At 32.6% G+C, this 24,697-nt stretch overlaps 4 protein-coding genes across 16 annotated transcripts in view; 1 reads left to right on the forward strand and 3 right to left on the reverse strand.

The window, feature by feature from the left end:
• The first annotated feature begins 961 nt into the window (after positions 1–961).
• The window catches only part of LOC103488061 (multifunctional methyltransferase subunit TRM112 homolog A), a 61,354-nt gene continuing 37,618 nt past the window's right edge, over positions 962–24,697 (forward strand). Inside the window, exons 1-4 of one of the 3 annotated variants that reach the window (XM_008446613.3) lie at positions 973–1,141; positions 1,209–1,287; positions 1,489–1,595; positions 2,565–3,220. In XM_008446613.3, the coding sequence (XP_008444835.1) occupies positions 2,584–2,952 (369 nt within the window). In that variant the 5' untranslated portion in view covers positions 973–1,141; positions 1,209–1,287; positions 1,489–1,595; positions 2,565–2,583 and the 3' untranslated portion in view covers positions 2,953–3,220. Of the gene's footprint in view, positions 1,142–1,208; positions 1,288–1,488; positions 1,596–2,564; positions 3,221–24,697 lie in introns of those variants that run through there. The other 2 variants (XM_008446612.3, XR_007819521.1) reach the window with 2 other exon arrangements.
• On the reverse strand, positions 4,127–9,213 carry LOC103488060 (uncharacterized). Of its 2 annotated transcripts, XM_008446611.3 has the most exons (8): positions 8,742–9,213; positions 8,491–8,631; positions 8,160–8,387; positions 7,056–7,266; positions 6,047–6,183; positions 5,461–5,541; positions 4,790–4,856; positions 4,127–4,701 (listed from the first exon to the last, which is right to left on the reverse strand). In XM_008446611.3, the coding sequence occupies exons 1-8, from the start codon at positions 9,080–9,082 to the stop codon at positions 4,393–4,395; spliced, it is 1,515 nt and encodes a 504-aa protein (XP_008444833.1). In that variant the 5' UTR covers positions 9,083–9,213; the 3' UTR covers positions 4,127–4,392. The 2 variants fall into 2 exon arrangements, with proteins under 2 accessions (XP_008444833.1, XP_050938299.1); XM_051082342.1 differs by lacking the exon at positions 8,742–9,213 and having other exon boundaries at positions 8,160–8,392.
• On the reverse strand, positions 10,232–16,391 carry LOC103488059 (probable mitochondrial adenine nucleotide transporter BTL3). 10 transcript variants are annotated; one of them, XR_007819520.1, is made up of 5 exons: positions 14,272–14,968; positions 13,349–13,652; positions 12,144–12,617; positions 11,015–11,179; positions 10,232–10,568 (listed from the first exon to the last, which is right to left on the reverse strand). XR_007819520.1 is itself a non-coding variant. In XM_008446609.3 (5 exons), exons 1-4 carry the CDS (start codon positions 14,760–14,762, stop codon positions 11,025–11,027), a joined length of 1,335 nt encoding a protein of 444 aa, XP_008444831.1. In that variant the 5' UTR covers positions 14,763–14,974; the 3' UTR covers positions 10,232–10,568; positions 11,015–11,024. The 10 variants fall into 10 exon arrangements, 6 of the variants coding, with proteins under 6 accessions (XP_008444831.1, XP_008444828.1, XP_008444830.1 ...); XM_008446609.3 differs by having other exon boundaries at positions 11,015–11,090; positions 14,272–14,974; XR_007819519.1 differs by lacking the exon at positions 10,232–10,568 and adding an exon at positions 10,640–10,874.
• On the reverse strand, positions 17,510–18,533 carry LOC103488058 (protein CURLY FLAG LEAF 1). Its single transcript, XM_008446601.2, has 2 exons — positions 18,259–18,533; positions 17,510–18,037 (listed from the first exon to the last, which is right to left on the reverse strand). The coding sequence occupies exons 1-2, from the start codon at positions 18,457–18,459 to the stop codon at positions 17,603–17,605; spliced, it is 636 nt and encodes a 211-aa protein (XP_008444823.1). The 5' UTR covers positions 18,460–18,533; the 3' UTR covers positions 17,510–17,602.

Consider the following 24,697-nt stretch of genomic DNA (forward strand, 5'->3'; position numbering starts at 1 on the left):
ATCAACGGATGAGATGAGTACGTTGTTGATGAAATCGGAATCTGAGCCGTCGATGGCTATCAATTTTTTATAGATTCCTGGCCATTCATTGGCAGATTAATTAACAGATGAGTTTCAAGTTTTCCATGGACAACTCCAAACTTGCCTCCATCATTGAGAAGACAATTCTAGAGTGCCTTTTCTTTATTTAAGAGTAATAAATAAAGAAAAGGCATGTGCTCGAGTGTGACTCAATTTTAGATTTTTATTTTGATTATATTATTATTACTGATCGTTTGACTCACCCACTTTTTAACTTAATATAAACTATTTAAGAAGTATTGTTGATGATTTATTTGATTTTAGGTATTTTTAATTTTTATTTGGATCTTATAATCAATTTAGGGTTTTTTTTTTCTTTTTAGAAATATGGTTTGTTTTGAGGTATCATGGGCAAAAATTATCAAAGATTATAAAAATCATTTATTCTACGATAAATACTTTTAAACACTATTTCAAAACCCTTATAAAGTTTACTGTTTCCACTTTATACACCTTTTATTAGAACCAAACTTTTTTCTACGTTCAAACGCAAACTATAGTAACGTACTCTTTAACTCAAATACCCATAAGGAGAGTCTTTTAACTCAAACACCTATAAAGAATGTTTGGACACCTGTAATAAGATTGAAGTATAGTGCAATTTGATTCAAAATTAATATTTTGATTGATTGTCTGAGCTTAAATTGTAATATTAAACTCATTTTGTTTTCTTATATTTTATGATTTCATTTTTATTTGATACACATTTCAACCCTCCTCCGTATCAAAGTAATCGTGATTAGTGGCACATCTACAATATATATTGATAAGGGACTAAAAGAAAAATATGGATATTAAAAATTAAATAATTTACTTATTATATAAAGACAATAAAATCGAGGAGAGTTGGAAAAAGAAACGAACGTCTACAAAGGCTAAAACTTGGGTTTGAGATTTAGCGATTGAGTTAGGGTTTTACTTGAGAAATAAAAATAAATGAAAACAAGGCTTCGGTTTTATCAGAATTAGCCGCCAGACTTCCCATCTTCCAATTTTTCTCCGTGAGCGCCAGCGCCAACGACCACACACTCTCTCTTCATCTTCCCCAGCATCCTCCACGGTAAAGCGCCCCCTTCTCTCTTTTCTTGCCTCTCTCTCTATCGGCCTTCTCATGTTGTTCTCTCCAGGTCGCGACCACGGTGCACAACCGCCGTTTAGGCCGTCGCCGCCGTTTGTCGTCAGAACCGTCTGCCAGCATTGTTTGAGGTGAATTTCCGGCACTGTTCTGTGGGTATTTTCAGTGATTTTGATTTTTGTGGCTTGGTTTGGCTTAAAATAAATTACCTTTCGAGTAGGTTAGGGGTTTGGCGGGACTGTAGCTGCCGTCTAATCCGATAAAATCTTCTTGTAGTTCCTGGAACTTGGGTTTATTAAACTACAATGACCAAATTTTTTGCTTGGTTCTAGTTATATTCTATGGAATCAGGAGTATTGGATCAAGGGATTCTTTGGACAAGTGTTCCCGAGTCTTGAGGCATTGGGTTAAATGGTCAAGGTTCAATGTTCCAAGGAAGGTAATAGATTATCATGGATTTGGGTTAAATGGTTGAGGGTTGGTATTGATTTAAGGCTATTAAGTTAATAATTGGGTGTCAAGGCGTCGGGTTGATATGCCAATTTTAGATAAAGAGGAAAGTTGAGAAAGAGAAACCATTAGCTAGTTGTTTTTTCGAAGGTCTCATCATTAGATGAATTTAATTGAGAATTTCTTGAGGTCATTTGTTCTTTCTTTGATGTATGGTTGTATCTTTAAGTTCGAACTTGCATTGAACATTGGGTAACATGTTTAGACTTAGCATTTGGGTCATCAATTGCTACGTAATTGAGTCTTCTTGGAAGACTGCTAAAATCTTTAGCATTAGTTATTTAATCCTTGTTTTGGTTGGACTTTTGAAGAAATCTTTAAAATACTCTTTTAAATTGGGTTATAATTTAAGCTTAACCTTTATTTAGTTATATCGTCTGGGTTCTTTATATTTTAGGTCGTGATCTGGAATATATGTTTTCAATTACAGGTTGATTAAACTTCTATCTTATAGAAGTCCTTAATAGGAACCTAGAATTGTTGTTTATTAATATGGGTATTTTTGTAGCATACCCCAAGCAAATTTGGGAGTGTTACATTAAAAATACGGTCCCTATTTTCTCCTTTGTCACTGTCGCACTGTTCTAGATCATAATTTTGTCCAACATTCTAATAGATTTTTAATAGTTTTGAAAGATTTATGAAATCTCTCGGTAGATATGGAGTTCTTAAAATTATAGACCCATCTTTTAAACAAAAGGCAAAGTTCAAGAGTTACTTATTCTTTCGTAACCAAATCCGAATATGCAGATACACACATACAATTAAATATAAAAATAACAAGCAAGCCTAGTACCTTTAACTTTTCTTATAAAGCCCTACGTAGCTCTCAAAAGCAGGACTTTGGTATTTGGTATTGACTCTCTTGTGGTGACACTGAATACCTATTACCAAGCAGGTAGCTAGAAGAGGAGAAGATGAGGCTACTGACTCATAACATGCTTTCATCTAACATCAAGGGTGTCATCAATGGCTTCCCTCTCCGAATTGAGGTCGAGAAAGTCGTCGAGAAGCCAGTCGACTTCAATCCAGACTTCCTCAAGAACATGTTCTCCAAGATTGAATGGAAACCCCTCGTCGATGCCTCTCGGACTATGGGCTATGCCGAGCTTCCCGAGGAGGCCGATGCATCGATGCTAGACTCCCATGACTTTCTCCAACGATTTCACCATGCACTTCTAGAGTTGCATCTTGAGGAAGGCGCTCTTATTTGCCCAGAGACCAACAGAAGATTCCCCGTCAATAAAGGCATTCCCAATATGCTTCTTCACGAAGACGAGGTCTGAGTTTGAGATTTTACAAATTCCTCTATTTTCTCCTATTGTATTCAGTGCTGATTTTTACAAATTCCTCTATTTTCCCAATATGCATCGATGCTATCTTGGGTTTCACTAGACGAAGCACAGGGTCTGTCATGAGTTTGGAAATTTGGGTTTACGCCTTTCTTTGCTTTTGTTAGCTGTGAACGAGATTATTAGATCTTTGTTTACTGATTTGATAGGTGTAAACTGCTTCGGAATATATGATTTCTATATGAATTCTAGTACTATGATTTCGACCTTGATTGTTCAATATTTTCACAATTTCGCTACATAAATTTAGATGAAGTCTACCAAATTTTTTAGGATTTTATGATAATTTGGGCTCCAATAACGATTTCTAATTTTGTTTCTCCCAATGTTCTTGCCCACGGATGATTGCTTTTCTATTGCCTCTAGATTTTATTCGATTGATTATTGCCATTTGCATCCGCAGTAATCTCATTTATCCTCTTTATCAAAGAAAGTTTGCATGAGCCAATCTTCGTGCTCATAAATTTCTACATTAAAATTAGGAACTCTAATATTGTTCCTAGTCCATGATTAATCGTTATCAAGGAACGAACTCGTTCCTAACTCAGTTGGCTTACTTGTATTGATAAGGCACAATGCCCTTGGCTTCATATTGGCATAGCACATGGGGCTTTCATCAATGTAGCACCATGGGCCTATCTTCTTCTTTCTTCTTTGCTTAACAAAAAATTCACTTCCAAAACATTTGAATCTTAGTCGGGTCTTGATGATAATTTAGAGAAAAAAACAACTGAAAAAGATCAGTTTCTATTTCCATTTCATATCGTACAATTTTCCATTTCAAATCTGACTTTGTTTTTTAAACTATTGGTACACAAGAAAAGAAGAAAAGAAAGTTGGACATGGAAGTTGAAATTGGTGACCAAATGGAGTCTAAGAGAAATTAAATTGAAAGTAAAGTAAATAAGCTTAATTGCAAATTTTTATTATTAAAAAAAAACCCTTAATCGTACAAGAAAAGTGAAATGGAAGATAAGCACTTCCAAAAAAAAAAAAGGTTCGTATTGGAATTCCTTGTTAATTATTACTTTTAAAGAATTATTAATGTTGCAAATATACTGCAAAGTTGGAGACTACAGACGCAAGTCTGAAATCTAAGAAACTATACTTCATAATTTAATCATCAACGATGTTATCCGTCAGACTGTTATTTAACAAATTTGAAAGATCGTCCATTAAATCAATGTGTATATCGGAAACTACATCTTCATATGAATCATGTAATCAAATGAGTCTAATTCTATAGAAGGTAATGGTAACTAAACATTAAAATATTATGTAGTATGAAAATTCTTGACTAAACATTACTGGCAAATATTTGGTACCTTCAATTTAAATCCAGTGTGTTAGTTCGTCGGAGATCCAAGGCTTCTTTCAATACTTCTTGCCATTCTTGCAGCGTGGTGTTTCACAAGGGGGAGGAGGCACACCAAAAACCCAATCGAGAACATTAAGATACTTGGATCGAAATACCTCCCTTTCCTGAGCATAGCAATGCATTATAATGGAAGTTGATATGCTGAAAACTATCACATCCGCTCGTTTAAAATTCAATGATGGTGGCAAGTATCCCAAATCTGTCATGCAGCTGAAGAAGCTCTCGATACCTCTAGCGAGGCAATAGAGTGAGATTTCTATCCTCCTGCTTTTCTTCTCAATGGCCAGTGCCAAACCTGTTAAGAACTGCTCAAAAAGACGTAGTTTTATCAGGCTTGGTATGAAAGCTCTTGCCCTCGCTAGAATATTTTGTAAAGGATAGTTGAAGCTATACCGTTGCTAGAGCAACCAATGGAATATTTATTTTCTTGAAAGTCCTCGAGGTCAGGCATGTCCACATCCTGAAATGTAGGTGGAAAACTTGATTTATTGGAGCCGGAGGCTGATGTTTTTATCTAGATTGATAAGAACTCCAAAAGGTGAAACTTCTTGAAGTGGCTTGAAAAGCTTTTTGAGAGGTCAAAAAGCTTAGTTGAGGCTTTTAAGTGCGGAATCAAGAACCTTCAAACTTGTTTAATATCTATATACTCTCTCTCAAGGCTCGAGTTTTGCAATCACAAAAAGAATGCATAATGTAGTTTATAATCGCAGCTTTCTTTCTAAAATAATTGGATTGGAGTTGAGTTATCAAACTGCTCCATTGGATGAAATCACCCTTTATATAAAGTGGTTGTGCTATGAGATCTGCCTCGTCAAAGTTGTCAGTTAAAAACATTATAACATAATTAAAGTTCACAACTTTTTTCCCTCTTTAAAAAACACTCCAAGTGAGTTCAAATCAGGTGTTATGTGTCCGAGTAGCCTCCTATCAAACACTTAACATTTTAAGAGATATTTTATCAAGTCTTCAAGTGAAAGAAGAAGTTCCACGGAAAAAGTGGATGAAAACAGTAAAGACAAAAATAGAAGCCAATGCACTAGAACACAGGTGGAAGAGATACGAACCAAGCAGATGCACAATATGCAGAGAGGAACAGACTTGATCTAGCAGTTCCAAGAAGCCCCCTAGCTAAAATTTCGTATGGCCTGCACAAAAGGTCAACATATTCTTCATCCACCCAAAACATGGACATTCAGAAAATACAAAATAACAGTTGGAAGAAGGCACCAAGAAAAGTCTATCTCAATAAGCAAATATTTCATAACAATCTTCTAGGCAAGATTATATCCACAAAATATGTGGTAATCTAACTACTTGTTCTTGTTAAACTATGAAGGAATCAATTTAAGGCAGGTACTGCAACCTGCATGTGCGAATGTGTAAAACCCAAGAAAGCCAATTGATAAAAAATAAATAAATAACCCTCCTTAGCTCATGAATAAAATCCTACGATGGCACTAGATTGAGTAACCATGAAGCTTTTTAAGTGGCTCACTTGTGACATAATTGGTAATCTAAACAATCTTTCAACCAGAACAAGCTGTGAAAATTAACTAAACCTTACTCGAAATCATTAAATTCTAATCTTAAATTGAACCACAAGATTTCACAATAGGTGTAAATCATATGATATTCAAATTGAAATATTACCTATTCATGAGACCTTCACGATGAACTATTAGAGCTGGGATAAGATAAACAGGGAGGTATACTGGCAACGCTCTTTTATATCCTTGAATGAGAAAGGAAAGAAAATGGCCACCACATGATTGATTTCCATGTATAATCTGCATTAAGAAAGAAAAAATCCTTAAAGTTTGGACTTACTAGCCTTGCATATAGCTTATGCAGAATGAAAATTTTAAAATTGAAAGACAACTGCAGATAGGGTAAAGTCTCAAAAGTAATCTAAATTTCTAGGTCGGGAGGCTTCATAATCTTTCCATGCATATATATTCATCATCATAATAGACTTCATACAATACAATTTCTGAGAAAACAAAATGAACTGGATAGATTCTGGAAAGACTGTTCCCAAGTAATTAAAAAATAAATTAATGGGAATGTTTTGAAATGCGCCTTCAACTTTCCTTTTTTTTTTTTTTTTTTTTAATAAGAAACAGATACATCGTCTGCTTTCAAATATTGAATGGCATTTAGCTGAACAGGACAGTGTTTTTCTTTTTTTGTTATCAACTGTTTCGATTGTTTGATTGAATTTTGCTGAACGGGATAGCTGTAGTTGTGCGTGCATGTTAGCAAAGATCTATTACGACTTTTTGTATGTGCATTAAGAATTAATTATAGCAATCTGTTCATGGAGAAGTACGGAGCTTCCAATGCTACAATTGGGATGTCAACCAGCTGACAACTGAAAATAGTTCAAGATCCCAAGTAAACTGGGAAACAGGATATGAGTTGGATCAGAACAAAAGTTCGTCTTTAATTTTGTATCAGGTAAAAAGTAAGAATGTTAATGCCTAGAGTTGTTGTCTATTACAATGGTCAATGTTCTAATATCTCAGAGCATTCATATATTAAGTGTGAACATCTTTCATGCAACACGCTAGGTACAAGTACGACTAGTTTTAATTTTGAGAACAGAGTTCTTTTTCTTCTGGTCGAACAGGTAAGAAAATAAAATAAATAAACTATATACCGTGCATGGAGTCTTCATTTGCGGATCTAATTTGACGGCCGCACCCATGGCGCTGTAGTACTTCTCTATTGCTTTAAATTTATCGGAGGAAGGCATGCCTGATACGAAACTCTTTAAACCTTCCAAGATTACGGTATCCTTTCCACCATGTGTATTGAGAAAGGACCTAAACGATGGCGGTAAGCTATCTTGCTTTAACACATAAGCAGACCTGAAAATGATTCTCCTAATTAAGTGTCTGCTATTATAATTATTAATCACTTGTATGGATACTACAAAAAATAGCACAACATTATCTCATATGTCCGCATAAAATAGTTAAGTTCGATATGTTTCATCTGGATGATCAAAGAAATGACTAACATATTCCTCCACATATAAATAATGCATTGAGAAGAGGTGAAACACAATAACAAACAGAAATTAGCTCATTATTAAAATGTTCACTTTAATTTAACCAAACAACGGTTGAGTTGCTTCAGTGTTGTGCACTGTGAATTACTCAACGAGGTAAACCATTCTGTATTGAGTTGTTCCTCCCACCACCAAAAAAATAGTATTGATAAGCCAATCTAAACTTAGTGAACCAAATTTTTTTACTTTGAAGGCTTTAATCAGAACTTTTTCCTAGAAAGCTTATAGGTACTGTTTATAAGAGGAATATTTATAATAATTTTACAATAACACGTATAGCAACCTGGTATAAATACATTGAATAAGTCTTTGGTAACTGTTTATAAGTTTTAAATGTTCGACGCATATACCATCCTTGAGAAGAAACAATGAGACATAGTATTACAGGCTGCATTATATCCAAAAATAGATGTTGTTTGACAGTTACATTATTAGTTCATAATTATGACAAGCAATTCATTCACTGGCTTCTCATTTGCTTTCTTGCGTTTGCACGTGTGTACTTATGGGTTAGTTGCAGTGATTTCAGGTTAAAGGCTGAATTCAGGATTAGGATACCACGATCATGCAGGAAAATATGCAACAGGATAAGTAAAGCTTAAAACTGGAAACTGAAAATATTATAGAACACTCTAGACCGATTGTATTAGAATTAGCTGCAAAATATGGTTGGGCAGAAATATTTCTTACAAGATCTGCGAAGAGGAGAGACACATGAGGAAGATGTCACCATATGACCACGTGAGAGGCTTACAAATATGCCCGAGCCTCTTGCTTTTAATCCCACAGCGCGATGCCAAGACCGCAGCGCGCATGAAAATGTAGATAGCCAAGGTCTTATGTTGCGTATTTAACCCAGTCAGAAGCATCGACGGCCCAGCTAATGCTCCCGCCAATAGAGCCCGCCATCTTGCAGTCCTGAACTACAACAGAACAATAAGAAAATCAAAAGGATAACCAAAAAAATTTCCAGAAACATCAAGGATTCAAGATTACAAGATCAGAATAGAAAATAGCATACCTACGATGACCTGCCAGATTGCCAATTATCTCATCAATGGAAACGAATGTACCAGCAAAGGTTCCAAGAAAAAGGCCGTATCTCAAAGTCTCCTTCAAAGCCATGGAAATCGCATCTCGATTCGTAATCACTCCTTTCTTACTAAACCAAACATAAACCGATAACATATTTGTTTACACTGCAACTAAAGTGAACACACAGTAACACGCAGATAACCTTCACAATCACAATCAAATTTCAAAGAACCTTACCCGAGGGAGGCCAAAGCCTTTCTCCGCTTCAATCCAGCGAGGACAGAAAAGAGAGAGAGACCACCTTTGAGACCAGCTCCAATTGTGAAGCCTTTAGCAGAAGCAACAAGGATCCGCCATAGCTTCCCGTACTCTCTTAACCGCGTCGAATCAAGCCATAGAGATGAGGAAGAGCAGGAAAACGATGGAAAAGATGATGAATCCGCTGAACCATATCTACAATGCTCGCAATAGGAATCACCGGATTTACAGTTGGCAGCTGTTTCGGCATCCCCATTCTGTTGAGCAAGGCATGCACATCCGCCGTTAGCGTCGAAGCATCCGCCAGCAGACGGCGACATGATGGTCCCGGAAGCAGGAGGCTAGGGCTCCTCCTTACAAACGTGAGCTGAATGGGATTGGAAGTGGGAGAACCGAAAATGGCAGAATAAACGAATTGAAAGATAAAACAGAGAAGGTTTGTGCTTATAATTTTGTTAAGCGTAAATTAATTAACGTGAAGTCTCACTCTTAAGTCCTAATCTTCTTCTTCGTTTTCGCTCTTTTTAGTATGATTAAATTAAGTGTCTTGCATTGACCAAAGAAAATGGCACAATTACAATTCCACTAAATATTTTATGGTAAAAATTGATAATCCATTTAATAACTATTTAGGTTAGTCTATTCAGTTCTAGAAACAAAAACCAATTTTTGAAAAATGTTTTGTTTATTTTTGGAGTTTTAGTTTGGTTTTTGAAAACTATTAGTTAAAAGTGTCTTACAAAGCATAATTTTAATAAATAAGAGATCAATTATAACACGGAATATGTAATTATCAACATTTTACTTTAGGAGTGGTTTATAAAATTAAAAAAGAGAAGTTTTAAAAAATGAGGTAAAATTATTTATGATTCAAATAATATTTACGAGGATGAAGTTTCTCGAAATGAATTTTTATTTTGGAAAAATTACATATATTAAAATTAGTTATATGGTTAGGGATGGAGAGTTCGAAAATGTCCCATCAGAATTTATAGTTTCAACAATTACGTGGCAGCTGGAAAAGATTTCTTCGCTATCAAAAAAGTATGAAATTGAGCAAAGTCCACGTTTTTCTTAAAATATAATTATTATATAGTTTAGTTGAGGAATTAAGATTAATTGAGGAAAAACACACATTGGTCCACCAAATCAAGAATGAGATAAAAGCATCTAATCATGTGAAAAATGGAAAGCTCGTTTGCAATTTTTTTCTTCTTTGTATTAACAGTAATGAGTATGACCTAAGGGAGAGGCCTCAATTACTCCACTTCATGTATGGAACAATACTTTGCAGTTGGTTGTTAGCAGTTAGACAATCGTAGCATTTTAAATACAACTTCGAATGCAATTTGTTAGTAGCATGGAGTAGGTTTCGAATTGCAAATATTTTTTCCCACCAACAATAGAGCGTGCTTCATTAGCTCGTTCTTTCTGTGAACTAGAAAGGTCAAGAACCATAAAATATCATATTTATCGCTATTTCAACTTCCACGTGATATTAGTAAACAAACCTTGTATTGTAAGATGAGTACTTATTTTATTTATTACAAGAAAGTAAAATTATGAGTAAGCTCAAATTAAAAAAAAATGTTTGAGAAACTCTGTCAACTTGAGCATATTTCGATTATTTATAATATTAATTATTATAAATAAACAAAACATTAAAACCGACCAACTTTTTGTTCGACCAAAATACCTTTTATCCCCCAGCTGTAACTTTTTGACATTAAACTACGTTAGTTCAAGTTTGGCAGCCAACCAGCACCTACAGGCTACTATCAACTGTAGTTCCTTACTTTTTTATACCTAAAAATATTCAGAAAAATCAAAGTATTTATGGAGAGTCAAAAATAACATAGACATGATCAAGCCAAACATTTGACAGTAACATAAGCAAATGGTTTTTCTCTAAATTCAAAATTTCATCATAAGTACATATAATTGCGTTATTCTACATGTTTTACATTGAAAATTGCATGAATCCCAGTGGGTGAAAAACCTTACATACCTAGAATAAACATGAAAATTGGATTGTGTGAACATTCTTTTCAAAACGAAGCTCCTGTAGCAGTCAAAACTTAACAATGATGAATATGCTCTATGATCAGCACTCTGTCCTATGGGGGAAAAAGAAAATAAGAAAAAGGAAAAGGAAATAAAGGGATTTTGGGACATTGAGGAAGAAATTATATTTCTTAAAGTGAGAATTAATAGGGAAACACAACCAGCAGCAAAAGCAAATCATTGATTACCATAATGTGGTTATGTTTCAAGGGCATTTCCGATGCTTAACTGTGAACTGTGTTGGGCTAACTGATCAGTCTCCTCCTAAATTTTGTTGTCATCGTTCATTCCACTTTAAGAATAATCTTCATAAACTCGTAAACGAAAAAACTTATGGCAGCTGAAGGAAGTACCTGCATGTGCAAAGCAGCAGATGTGAGTAAATTGAGACCAATTTTAAGTGAATACAATGGCTAAAGGAAAAGATTTTGACATTTTTGACACCAGCATTAATTATCTACAATAGCTGAAATAAACAGATTAAATATTAATCCATCTTATGATGATGGGTAACTTTGGTTTCTGGTCAGGCAAATAAGAGAGTTGCACGTGAAGAAAACGGACGAAGCCCAAGTTTGACAGAAAACAAGGGAAGGTTCTAGAACGATTAGACAAAACATGTGTTTATGCCGCTGGAGGGGAAGCAAATTGAATCTGATCCAAGATTGGTCTAGATACATTTCAGGCAGCAATGCAGGTGCAGAAGAAATTTAAAGGGCATTATGTTCCATTAAATGCAAATGGCAATTTTGGAAAGCAGGGGCTTGTGACTTAGTTCAGCACAAGTATCAATGGAGAACTCACTTACAAATCAGTTATAAAATGATATTTCCACAATAGTTGAAGATGACTAGTGTGGGTTGGCTACAACCAAGAAAATTCTGTATTGATTCTTAAGAAAGTAGTAAGGGTTAATCCAAACAATGCGTAGTCAGATTAAGAGAAGAAGATCCAATCTTGAGTTCAATTGTTCAAGCTAACATGCATGCTCAAAAAGTATTTCCACAGGAGGTCCAAAGACTCTTGGCTCCATTAGGCCTCCAATATGACTTTAAGTCTACCTGAATGATCTTTCTGGTGATTTAGGAAAGGTAATTTTTTACTGATTCAGGCATTTCTGTACATTTAGTTATCTCTCTATCAAAACCAAATTAGTTTTCTATTCAATAAAGAATTGATATTGGCACAACAGTCTGCAACTTTGAGTTAATGATCTAAAGACCCTTTTCCTAAAATAATTGCGGTTGTAATCACAAGGTTACAAGGAAAAGCGGTTCACATCAACAAATAAAAAATAATCAGAATATAACCACATACCTGTAAAAGGCTGGGAAGAAGTCCTGCATATAAAGCTTGTATTCCTCTTTGCTGAACTATCTTAGAACAGGTTGCAAAAGCACTCATTCTAGTTGCCTGGACTTGCATTTGAAGTTGCTTCCTGATTACTTCAAATGGGTACGTCACTAATTCAGCACAAGCACCAGATATAGCACCATACAGTAAAGTCCTAATAGGTCCCAACTCCAACTGATCCAGAGCATTCAACTCCTGCCCCTGCCCCTGCTGGTTCATGTTCCGTATTCTTTGCCTTCCTTCGGGTGAATGAAGATAAGCAGTCTTTAGTATATCGTAGACGCTATAGAAAACAGCACCAGAAGGCGCCACACTTAAAATGGAGGGTAGTAAGCCCTTGTAAAGAGAAAAGAACCCTTCAGTTTGGATCATGTGGCGAAAAGCACCAACAACACCGCCTAATGCTTCCCCACCAGGCGCCACTATCTTCGTTCGGATCTGAAAAATGCAACAATTACACTAATTTACCACATGGAAGGTGATACAAGCTAAGAATTATTAACCCTGGCCAAGTTCCTAAATAAATAAAAAAAAAAAAAAAAAAAAAAAAAAAAAAAAAAAAAATTGCACTTCCGTTTAAATAAAGCGAGGTGACAACCTAAGTTCAATTTAATTCAAAGGTGAAGAATACACCAAAGAAACTGAAGCTTAGAATTAAGGATGACTGATGTTTTAATCTAATAAAGGCGTCAAAAATTTCAAGCATTTCATGTGTCCAGTTTAAGCAAGAAAACAGCTAGCAAGGCAAGGGAAACTCCATGTCTATAGCCTTTCCTTTTCTTTTCTTGTTTTTTTCCAATGAAAAGAAATAAAGAGCTTAAAACCTAAAAGCAATGTTCTAGGACACTAGATGGTTTTGATGGTTAAACTACATTTGAATGCCCAGGTTGTCAATGTGCAGGGCTGTGTCTTGCAATCATATTGCATTCTACATACCCCCAATAATCCCTAAGATGCCTTTTAAGTATGCCTCTATGGCTTTCTATAATACATATCAATGTATGGCACCAAGATTACCCATACGTAGGGTGTGTAACTACAATTAGAGGCCTACACCACTCTTTCTTCGCAGTGTCAACCCCAAAAGTTAATTGTAATTACGAGGAGTGAGAAAAGAAAGGGGTTAAAAAGTGGGGAAAGAGAAGCAGAAGAAGGTTATGATTACATACTGTGTCAAGTGGTAGGCAAAGTACGGTTGCAGTAATGCCTGCTGCAGCACCAGCAACAAATCTCTCAAAATTCGTGGTATTCTTGTGTCCAGACAATTTAAGCAGTTGTTTTCTGTACGTATCGTAAGCATAAAAGTTGATTGCTTTAAACGGAGCTGTTCGAAGAATATTGACGAAATTTCCCTTCCAAAACCCTTTCAACCCTTGAGAAGCTGCAATTTTCTTGACGAGATCACATAGATTTCTCTGCTCACCACGAACTATATATTCCAACTTTAGCCTCTCAAGTGGAGCAACTAAAGTTCTGATGCAATAAAAGTGTTGTTTAATCAATAAACAAAGAATATGACAAGATGCTACTACAGTGTTTCTTAGAAACCATTCATTAATCTATCTCTAAGTGCCCCAACCTCCTCTAGGTTTAACTATTGCTACCTTTATTAAAATTCCATTCATCACAAGTCCTTGTACTTCGAAAATTCAAATTACAAATCATCCCTCGTCACCCTGGTCTATGTATGGGGTAAATTTTGTTGCAACAAACTACAAAAAGGAGCCTCAATTAAGTAAAATAAGACCGCAAGCATAGAATCTAAACTTCGAAAGCCCATCACTTTTTCTAACCACATTTTGTCGAAAAAGATTCAATAACTTTTATTTTCCAACGATCAGGTAGCATATGGAATCATAAAAGTAATTTTTTCCTCCTCCCCACGTGCTAAAATCATAAAGCATCAGAACAATGCGATAATTCATGAACAAGTTGGATGATGCAGTGTCATTAGCAAAGGGCATTATACAAAACAAACACTGACTCTACTGATAAAACATTCGAATAGCATACTCACACCAACGATAAGTCAACCAACTTATAATGAAATAAACAAGAACGATAAGTTGAAGGTGAACAAATAAATCAAGACCTTGAAACCATGGCGGCAATCGCACCAGACCAAAGGTGCTTCGTAGTATTCATAGCACCCCTTGTCCGTACAGTATGCTTCTTCTCAACAATGGCAAAATCTTCCCCGCATTCTCCCGCCTTCTTACAATTGTCATAGGCATTAACATGAACCTTCTGCTCCCGAACAAATCCATGACCTCTAACACTAACAGACAAAAACCCGCAGTGAGCAATGCGAGGGTTCTTCCGGGACCGGAAAACCCCAAACAACAGAGGATGTTCTTGATGACAGAAAGGAGTGGAAACAGAAACAGAAACAGAACCGGAATCTTGAATTGAGTTACTCTTGAGGGAAATTGAGTTGAGGAAAGAAGATGGAAGAAAAGGGTCGAGAAACAAGCCGCCGGCGGGGACAAAGAAGGTGAAATTGGCGGTAGATGGAGAGAAACGGTGAGGTTGAGATGGTTGGTGTGAGGAGGAAGGGGAAGAACCAAGCTCAGGGCGAGGCATTTCAACAATGGAGGAAAAAGGAATAATGGATTGTGGAATTCATGGGGATTTGAGAGAATGGATTCGATAATCTTTGAAGATTGAAACAATTTTGAGTTTCAGCTATCGAGGCCAGGAAGAAATGATAATGAACACTCATGCCACCCAAGCGCTAAACCAAACTTAATCCAATCTCTTTTCTTCTTCGTTTCTTTTCTCTTTTTTTCTTTTTTCAATAAAAAGCCATCATGTTTTTTTTTTTTTTTGTTAAGAGAAATGAGAACTTAAAATGAGTTATTAAAATGAGAACTTAGTTTAACACTCCAATGCCAAATGAGTTACTAAATATATAAATTAAACTTCTAATCTAAACTTTATTAATAGGAAGTTGTTAATTGAGCTGCATTCATCTTAGTTTAGAAAAAAATTAATTTTAACTCTAAATGTATTAATCATATCGATTTGAACTATCGACCGCTATTTGAAACTTCGGTGTAAAATTAGACATTTTGATTTGTTTCGAGAGAAAAACTAATGAAAGAAAAATATTTGTTTCTATAGTTTTTAATATATAAAAATTAAATTTTAATAAATAAATAAACAAAGCAATCAATACCAAACTCAATAAAAACAACTCATTATAAGGATGGATATATGTTTGTTATTTAGAAAAATGTCACAAAAAAACAATAAGATCTAATTTTAATATAAAAGCTCGATTTTTAATAATAAAAAAGAGAAAGAAGACAGTTAAAAATCAAAAATAAAAAAGATCATTATACTTTATGTAAGGAGACATTTTTAAAAATAGTAAAATATTGTCTTCATAACAATTCCCCGTGTTTTTTATTGAGAGGGTAAAAAGTACTAATACAACTAGTAAAAGTTCGCAGATGTATTGCCGATGAAATATTAAGCTTAAAGTTTTATGTTTATATATACTAATACAATTGAATTTTTTAAAAGGTTGAAAGTTCAAGCTATTTTAACCAAAAAGAAAATTGTAATTGTCTTTCACAATGTTTTATAAACATTTTAAAACTACCATTTAGTCTAAATACATAAAAGTGTTAAATGAAATTGATAAATAAAACACTACGATGACCATGATTTGGAATGAAAATTAAAACCTAAATCCGACCATTTCAACACCGTAGCTCATACCCATCCCAAAGTCCCTACTTCATTCAAACATTATATTCTAACAAATTCTTACACTTAGAGTAATTTTAAAAGACTCTATAACAACTTCATAGAAATAATATAGGTTTTCTTTTTTAATAGAAACGAAATTCAATAACATGTTTTGATCGTACATAGTCTAAAATTGATGGAAATTGTTTATCTCAACTAATTCATAGCTAATATTTGCAATAATAAGAAATAGAGTATGATCAATAACTAAAAAAATACAATTCCTTAAACTTAATTGATTTAAGAAAACAAAAAAACAAAACAAAAACAGATAGTTTCTTTTGTCTTGATCGAAGAATTTCTCAAAACTGAAATAAAGAAGTGACAGAGAGAACAGAACCAAGGTCGTCCCATGAACATATCTAACAAAAACAACAAGACCAAAGCGAGTAGATGTGCATCTACAATAATTAATATATATTCTTTTTGTCTCGATCAAGTCAAGGTTAAAAAACCAAACCGAACATTTTTGAAGAGAAATACATGGATGGAAGGGACATTTAAAGGAAAATGAAGGGCAATGGATTTTTAGGAGCCCATCATTTATGATTATTTATGTTGTGAGGTCGCTAGAAAGTAGATACAAATCATTATTAGCTCACATGATTTAGTTGGTTAATGGTTAGGCAATCTTTTCTCTCTTTTTTTTTTTTTTTTTTTTTCTTTTTTGTTCCAAATTTAATTATTAATTTCTCAAACTAAACCCTACCCAATTCATATTTATTTTTCAACTGCCCTCTTTTTCTTTATTTTAAACTTCTATTTTGTGGTGAGGGCTTTCCCTTATCTATACCCGACCCTATATTTATTTATTTATTTCGTCATTCGATATATGAATAGAGGTTTTTCGTGGACTACGCCTTTATTTAACTAGTTTTCTATCGTTAGATACATGTTTTGCAGTGATTTTAAATATAATACAATCACTTTCTTAAAAGTAAAATGATTATCGACTTATCAATTAATTAAAATTGAGAAAATTATTCGATAATATTTTCATAGTCGATAATAAGACCTTTTAATGTATGACATTTAAGATAAAATCATTTAGGCTTTGAAGTACTATTCCATATAATATGGAAGGTAGCACGGACTTTTTTTCTTGGCCAAATATGATAGAGAAAGAACTGAATATAAATTATTTTTAATTTTCTTATCTTGAAATTTATGCATGTTTCCTTTCAATCTCTCTACAATGATTTTATCCATTTTATATTAGAAATGTTTGAATTTTTAGTGAAATTATTGAAATAAAAAATAAGTTTTTGAAATGGATAATAAAATTTTATAAAAACTTAAAATGTTTTTGGTTTAAAAAAAAATTGAGTGATTAGCAACCAATTAAAATACTTTTTGAATTATACTTTAAAACAGTTCTCGAAAAATATTTTTTGATTTGATCATGAAACCGAACTTAAATGTTTGTCTTCTAATTTTATTTTACAATATTTTTTCAACCGACAAACCAATTTGAAAGAACTTTGGGATATTTATAACAAATGAAACACACATTTGTATATATACAAATTACAAAGAAGAAAGTTTGAGGGTCTCGTCCTACAATAAATACAAAGTTACAATTAAAGAGAATCATTATAATTAATTATATTAAAGAGTTTTTCATTTTTCTCCTAACTTTATAATATAATATATAATTATCACTTTTATTACCAAGAAAGATGACACCGGCGCTTGGACATCGCCGGCGACGTCTGCTCCGGCGGAGAGTTCATAAATTTACAGTTAGGACACTCCGGCGAAGATTTACACAACATCACTAACAAATGACACCTCATGCAAACGGCTGCCACCATCTCCGCCTTTTTGTTGTTGTTGTTGTTGTAATTCTCCGACAACCCAAACACCATTCCGTTATTTATAGCGCGACGCACACCTTGTACGGTTTGATTGTTGTTGTTCTTGTCCATGGATTCACAAGTCAAGTTGAGTTCAAGGTCCAAACTCATGTCGTTCTTGTCATAGCAGTCGTCATCTTTTCCTTCTTCGTCATCATCATCATCATCTTTATCGACGAGTTTGTCCCTTGGATCTCTCCATGTTCTCTTTTGAGTCGTCATGTTGTAAAAGTGTATCTTTCCCGACTGAAAATGGAAAAAGGAAATCACCACACTTTTTTAACTCTATTGAGATTAATTTAAGAATCCAAAAAGCTAATATAAAACCTCCTATTTTGATACTATATAAAATCACGGATCGATATGCCTAAAAACCACTTAAGCACAGTAAATTTTAGAATATAACCACTTTAGCAAATAGAGAAAACATACAACAAATAGAGGTTTGTCAGGAGAAAAGAAAAGACCTGGATGTCGAGACACCTTTGCCAATAGAAAGGTAATGGAGTTTCGAGGTGAAGTTCGATATCTAATACGGAGTTCAAGGGTGGCGGCGTCGGGACCATCGACTCTTCCCACTTCCTCTTCTTTGCTAAATTATCTGCAGGCTCTTGAATTGCTGATGTCTTGTCATTTAGAGAAGAAGGGTGGGATTGAAAGGGAACCATGGCTTTCAAATTGATCAATGGCCTTTTTTCTTTTCCTTTTAATTTTTGTGTGTTTTGAATGGGTTGGTTATATATATATATAGGAGAAAGAGTTTAAACTACTGCAGTTGAGAATCTTAAATAGGGTGGAAACTTCACTTCATAAAGGTCCTACTAAGACATGACCCTACACTTGGCTAAATAAAAAACTTTGCCCTAGCTACTTACTAATAACAATAAGTAAACAAATTTATTAATATATATATATATATATTTGGTCAAACTCATTAGTACTTTAAAAAGTTTCTAATACAACGTGGTTGGATCAACCTCCATCGACCAGAATCAATCTGATTAGGGTTTAGTTAGGAGGATGATATATGCAACCTCTTAAGAGGGAAGTGTTTTTTTTTTTTTTTTTCATCCCTTTGTGGGATTGTGTAGAAAAAGTCAAACATTTGACATCGTAATTGAAAGAACGAGTTTTTTTATTGGTTGAATTATATTCATTTTGATAAGCAAATGATTAATAATGTATAGGATCATATGTGTGAATATATTTATTTATTCGTTTTGTATGTATCCAAATTTATGACTAATTCAAAGAAAACAAAAAAAAAAAAATACAAATACACTCGTATTTGACAAACAATGCTTGTGAGCAACCAAAAATAAAACCCCATTTGGCACGGGAAAACATCTTGATAAACCTCAACGAGCCAAGATATCAGTAGATTTGTTCCTTCATCGAAAAATAAAACAAAAACGAATTGAGGAAACAAAAGACACAAAACGCTAAATATATATCTTTAGAGAATGTTTAAGATAACGAGAGACAAGATATAATCTCCAATGTACACGTGTAAATTATAAATTAGTTGTTAACTAAATTAAATTACTTTGTGATGGGGAAAACAATTAATTAACAAAGTTTGTAGACCTAATTAATATGAAAGGCCACCTGATTTTTTATGCCTAAAATGAAAGGGGAAGGGTTAATTATGAGAGGGTGGGAAATGGCAAAGGGAGGTTGAAGAAAACAATAAATGAGAGAAGGGAAGAGTTGAATGCAATTGAAGGAAGGCTATGGAAAAAGGATTTTTGGTTTTTGAATATATATCTATGGAGGATTCTTTAATTTAATACACATAATAACTCCAACTTCCACAATTGAGGTCGCTCAATGAACTTAATATTTTCATAACTCTCAACACCCACTTCCACACACACTTAACTTCAACCCCCTCCCCCTCCCCAAACTATATCAATACCCACCATCACAACCTTGATCAATTTTCAAATCATCGACGTTTGAAATGTTGAGGTCTCTCAATTTTATAAAAATATATGAGAGAAAAATATCAATAAGACGTTGATTTTGAAGACTTCATTCCATTTTAATGAAAGTTGTAAAAATATATGGATGGATTTTTGATATCTTGATTCAAACTAACTCCGATCCCACTTTCACAATTCTTTTTATCCGTGAAAATCTCATTTATCTATTATATTCATTGATTCAATCTCTCATAACTATTTTTAAATTTTGTCTAACAATTCAACTCTTTTACTTTATTTAAGAAAAGATTAAAACCTCTTAAAATAATAAATTAAGAAAAAAAATCGATACAATTTTCAAAAACCAAAAACCAAATATCAAAGTGAACGGACGCATTTCTAAAATTTTACTTAATAATCTCATATCAAGTCAATTAATATAATTTTCCATTATTTCGTTACTCAACTTTAATGGTACCTAATTTAAAAATTAAATGAAGACCTCTAAAACATTATCATTAACTTGGACAAAATAAATAAATAAATAAATATATATATATATATATAGTATATAATAAAATATTATAAAATTCAATTATCGTGTGTCTTAATTAATTAGTATTTCTTCTATATATTGATCATGCATTTATATAAATATATGTGTACCATTGAATTAAACTAAATAGCAATTACAAGCTTATTCTATCATTAATTATGTAACCAATATTTCCCCTTTTCTTCACATAAAGCCATGCTTTTTTTCCAACTGCAATTCCATAGGCCCCAAAATGTCCATTTTTTGAGAGACATTAATGTGCATTATATATTGTTTATTAGTATAATGTTTTTGAACCAACAATATGCAGCTGCCTTCATGTTTCATCTCTTAGGTGTAGGCTCTACTGCCATGCCTTTAAGCCACACAGTTGAATCAAAATAACCCAACAAGAAAACAAGAAAACACACACACAATAAATTAGGGTTTCTCTCTCTATGTTTGTAGTTCATTGAGGCTTTTAATTGTTTTGTTACCTCAAAATTAAACCAGGTTGTTGATTATACTGGACAAATAAATTTAATTTAATTGTCTTAATCATAATTAAGTAGCTAAACAGAAAGCATAGCTTAATTGATATACAAATGGGTTGGTGATCGTACAATAATAATAATTAAGTGGGTAATCAAAAAGAGACTATTATCAATAGATTTTACTATATTTATAATTTATTTAAAATTGGTTTATAATCCATGAAAATACCAAATTTATTTTGTATATGTTTTTCTTTTGGTATAAAAAACCATTTGGAGCATTAAAAGAAATGTATATATATTGTAATACTCATCCATATTTTATTGCATTAGGTCATACGGCGGTTGGGAATGCAATGAAAATTAAAGCATTTGGGGTTTATAGGTTTAAAAAGTTTGACTTTTTTGTATGTATTATACATTACAATTAATCATAATTAAATTGACAAGTTTTATTAGGAAGGTTTTGAAAAGACAATGTATGTCTGTAATTTTGCAATATGGTATAATTGCATATAAAAGCAATAACTGGGACGAAATTGATGAACACGAACATACATATAGCTTAATTAGATAAACATAAGATATTTAAATTGATTTTTGATTTGGGAGTAAAGTTGAAAAATACTAAAAGGAAATTAAATATTGTGGGTAAGATTGAGAGAGATAGAGATGAATGTGAAGGGAGTTTACCAGCTGCCTTCATTAATTGAGGTTTAAATTCACTTTAAATGCAGAATTCAAGGGGATTGACATTGAAATTTAAATCACTCTTTTCCTTTCTTCGACGTCTTTCCTTCGTCACTCTCAATTAGTCATTACGCCACCGGCTTTCTCTTTTGTTTAATGCTCTCAACCCACCTCTCCCTCTCCCTCTCCCTCTCTCTCTCTCTCTCTCTTTCTCTCCACTCCATCTCCTTCTACCGATGCTTTTCGTGTCATTAAACACAATTCAACTAATTAAAATTACACTATCATCATTTAGTTAAAAGTCCTATTTTATTTTTCTATTAAAAAATAATAATAATAACTCAATTTGACTATGTGGTTTCCATTTGGGATAAATTTAAAATTTATGAGCATTTTAAATTTATTATTAAGAGCAAATTGTGAAAATTAAATTACTTTTAAATTTATATAACCGTAGAAATTGTAATAACTTAATTTTGTAGTCTAATCTTTGCAAATATTATAAGTAAAGTCATAAATGGATTGGTTGTCGGTTATTTATTTCTTTTTTAAAAAAAGTATCTTTTTTTATTAACATAAAATACTTAAGTTTATCTACTAGACATATAAATATTTAAAATTTCATGAAACTCAAATATTGAATATCAAAATCCAACATATATGTTACAAGTTTCATAAATTATAATATTCATAACAACATAACATATCTTATTGCAGTGCGTGAAGAACGAGACTGTTGGGGGTTGTGTTTTTTTTATTTATTTATTAACATTAGTATATGTGTGTATGTGACTGTGGATAGATAGTAATGAGAGATTAAATGGTTTTGGTGATATAAAATGTCAGAGGGTAGGTTTACTAGTTAGTATATATGGCAGACACACACACACACCAGAATTTCATCACTCCTTTCTATTTAAATTTTCTCAACTGTCTTCTCTTCTTTTACTTTATTACACTAATAATTATAATATATGATATTCCAATTTTACGAATATATTGAAAATAATATTATATCGATATCGACCAAGTAGTGATGAAAAAATATGTCAAATGACAAAGTTTTTGAAAATATTTATAAATATAGTAAAATATGATAGATTATTGTATTTGTGGACCAAGATAGATAATTTGGTAATCTTTCTTTGTCTATATTGGTTAGTTGTAGATAAAATTGTGATATTTTACTGTATGTTATAAATATTTTGTTATAATTGAAAAATATAGTCAACTAGTATAAAATATGAATTATTGATCGTGAGTTTAGAGACTTGAATCTCTCATCACACGAGCATATCTATGTTTGAATTTGAAGAAAATTGTAATTATACAAAATCGATGTAATTTTAATTTATTTGGTTTTTATGGGTTTCGTATTTTTTAATTTAGTTTCAATTTAATCGGTTTGAATTTTATTTCAATTTGACCTTATGTTTTAAGATTTTTATATTTATATAATTTTCATCATCTAATGATGTAAATATGAAAATTCAAAGGATGATATGCATTAAAGCAAAACTCAAATTTTAGTAATATAATTATAGTATATAGATTAAATTAAAATCAAACTCAAAACTTGAATGAAAACTATATTCTCACTATAATATAGATATCAAATTAAGAAAAAAAAAAGTGTTTTTCTCCTTTGCTTACGTGGAAATAGTGCTCATAAAAGTATTTTCAACCGGTACATGTCATTAATTAATATAGGTAAATGTATTATGCGACACTCTCAATTAAGATAATACATGACAATGATGGGTCATACATGGCCCAATTTTTTACAAGGGGTTGTTTTGTAGGATTGTTCAATTAATTAGTTAATTCCATATGTACTTCAGAAGATTTAATCCATCTCAAACCACACCATATTCCATCTATAATTGTACTTTAATCTCTTGCTTTTACGCATTATTTTGATCGATTTATCTTACTCCTTTAACATTATGAATATTTACACATTATTATTTGTGTGGTGTTATATAATTACATATGTTTTGATGCTTAAATCAAACCGTAAATAAACATATCAAAATTAGAAAGTGGACAGTGGACTTACTTTCCCAAGTCCCAAAATAAGCGAACAAAGTCGTCTTTAAAAACAAGATTCTAATAACTAAATTAGGATTGTTTTTTAACTTATTGGTCGGGTCAAGTGAATGACTTGCTCTAATAGACATTTGGTCCCACTTGCCGATCCAATTTTCTTAACCCAATGTGGTTTCTAGATGTTATTGATTTATCTAAATTTTTTCGTTTTCTTAATTCTATTGTTTGGAACGTTGTTTAGTGTCGATATTCTACATACGTGGAAATAGAGGAAAAAAATGATAGAATAAAATAGTAACGAACACTTTATTCAAATGCTTCCCTTTAAGATTGCTGATAGGGCCAATGAGAGTGACAAAAATTAAAGGCTACAGACGAAGATATTTTCAGTAATTAATATATTAGCATTATCTTTTTATTTGAAAATTTATTGTTTTATTACATAATTTTTTCTTTTTGTAAAATTAATAGCGCAGCCTCTCTAAGATAATAATAATAATATATGGACTCAATTCCACGTGGAAAATAGCATATATGTCGTTTAAAAGAAGACGGAAAACACCGAAAATGCCCTTCCATGCACGTACGATATATGGGTAAGACCGTAAAATTGATATTACACACACAAAGAAAATGACTAAAACTAGGAAATGCAAAATACATTTATTATTTAGCCACCAAAGGAAATATACATTAATTATTTTGATCCAACGTACACGCATCCGTTGAGTACATATCTTTTCCTTACAATTGTACTATCACGATGAAAATGTGTCAGTGTGCGTATAGGTGTACATATTCAATGAGTTTAGCTTAACGATAGTTAATATTGACTTTTATTATATAGAATGAATATTTGATCTTCGTTTCTTAATTTGTTGTATAAAAATATAAATAAACGTATCAAGAAACAAGAAAGAAATAAATCAAAGATATCATATCTAATTCAAATTTGCTAATAAATCAAAGATATCATATCTAATTCAAAATAAAGCAAGACAAAGTAGCTTTATCACGTTCTATTTGTAAATGCTCGCATTATTGTAATTTAAAATTTAGGTTATAATAAAGGTTCTTTTTTAAAATCTTTTTGTGTTATTGGTATTTATGTGGTTGAACTTTTGTTGATCAAAATTTCATGGTTAAAATTACATTTAGACCCTTTTTTTGCTTTAAATTAATTATTATATTTGGAACTCCTTTTAATTAATAG

Source organism: Cucumis melo, chromosome 3, assembly GCF_025177605.1.
Source record: "Cucumis melo cultivar AY chromosome 3, USDA_Cmelo_AY_1.0, whole genome shotgun sequence".
NCBI classification, from domain to species: Eukaryota; Viridiplantae; Streptophyta; class Magnoliopsida; order Cucurbitales; family Cucurbitaceae; genus Cucumis; species Cucumis melo.

Coding starts and splice junctions, on each gene's coding strand:
- LOC103488060 (XM_008446611.3), bottom strand. CDS start 9,082: ATGTCGCCGTCTGCTGGCGGATGCTTCGACGCTAACGGCGGATGTGCA. Junction 6,184..7,055: donor AAATGAAGACTCCATGCACG/GTATATAGTTTA, acceptor TTCTTAATGCAG/ATTATACATGGAAATCAATC. Junction 4,857..5,460: donor GCATATTGTGCATCTGCTTG/GTTCGTATCTCT, acceptor CCTACATTTCAG/GATGTGGACATGCCTGACCT.
- LOC103488058 (XM_008446601.2), bottom strand. CDS start 18,459: ATGGTTCCCTTTCAATCCCACCCTTCTTCTCTAAATGACAAGACATCA. Junction 18,038..18,258: donor AAAGGTGTCTCGACATCCAG/GTCTTTTCTTTT, acceptor TTCCATTTTCAG/TCGGGAAAGATACACTTTTA.
- LOC103488059 (XM_051082343.1), bottom strand. CDS start 14,762: ATGCCTCGCCCTGAGCTTGGTTCTTCCCCTTCCTCCTCACACCAACCA. Junction 13,653..14,271: donor ATTGCCGCCATGGTTTCAAG/GTCTTGATTTAT, acceptor TTATTGCATCAG/AACTTTAGTTGCTCCACTTG. Junction 11,180..12,143: donor TTCTTCCCAGCCTTTTACAG/GTATGTGGTTAT, acceptor TTGCACATGCAG/GTACTTCCTTCAGCTGCCAT.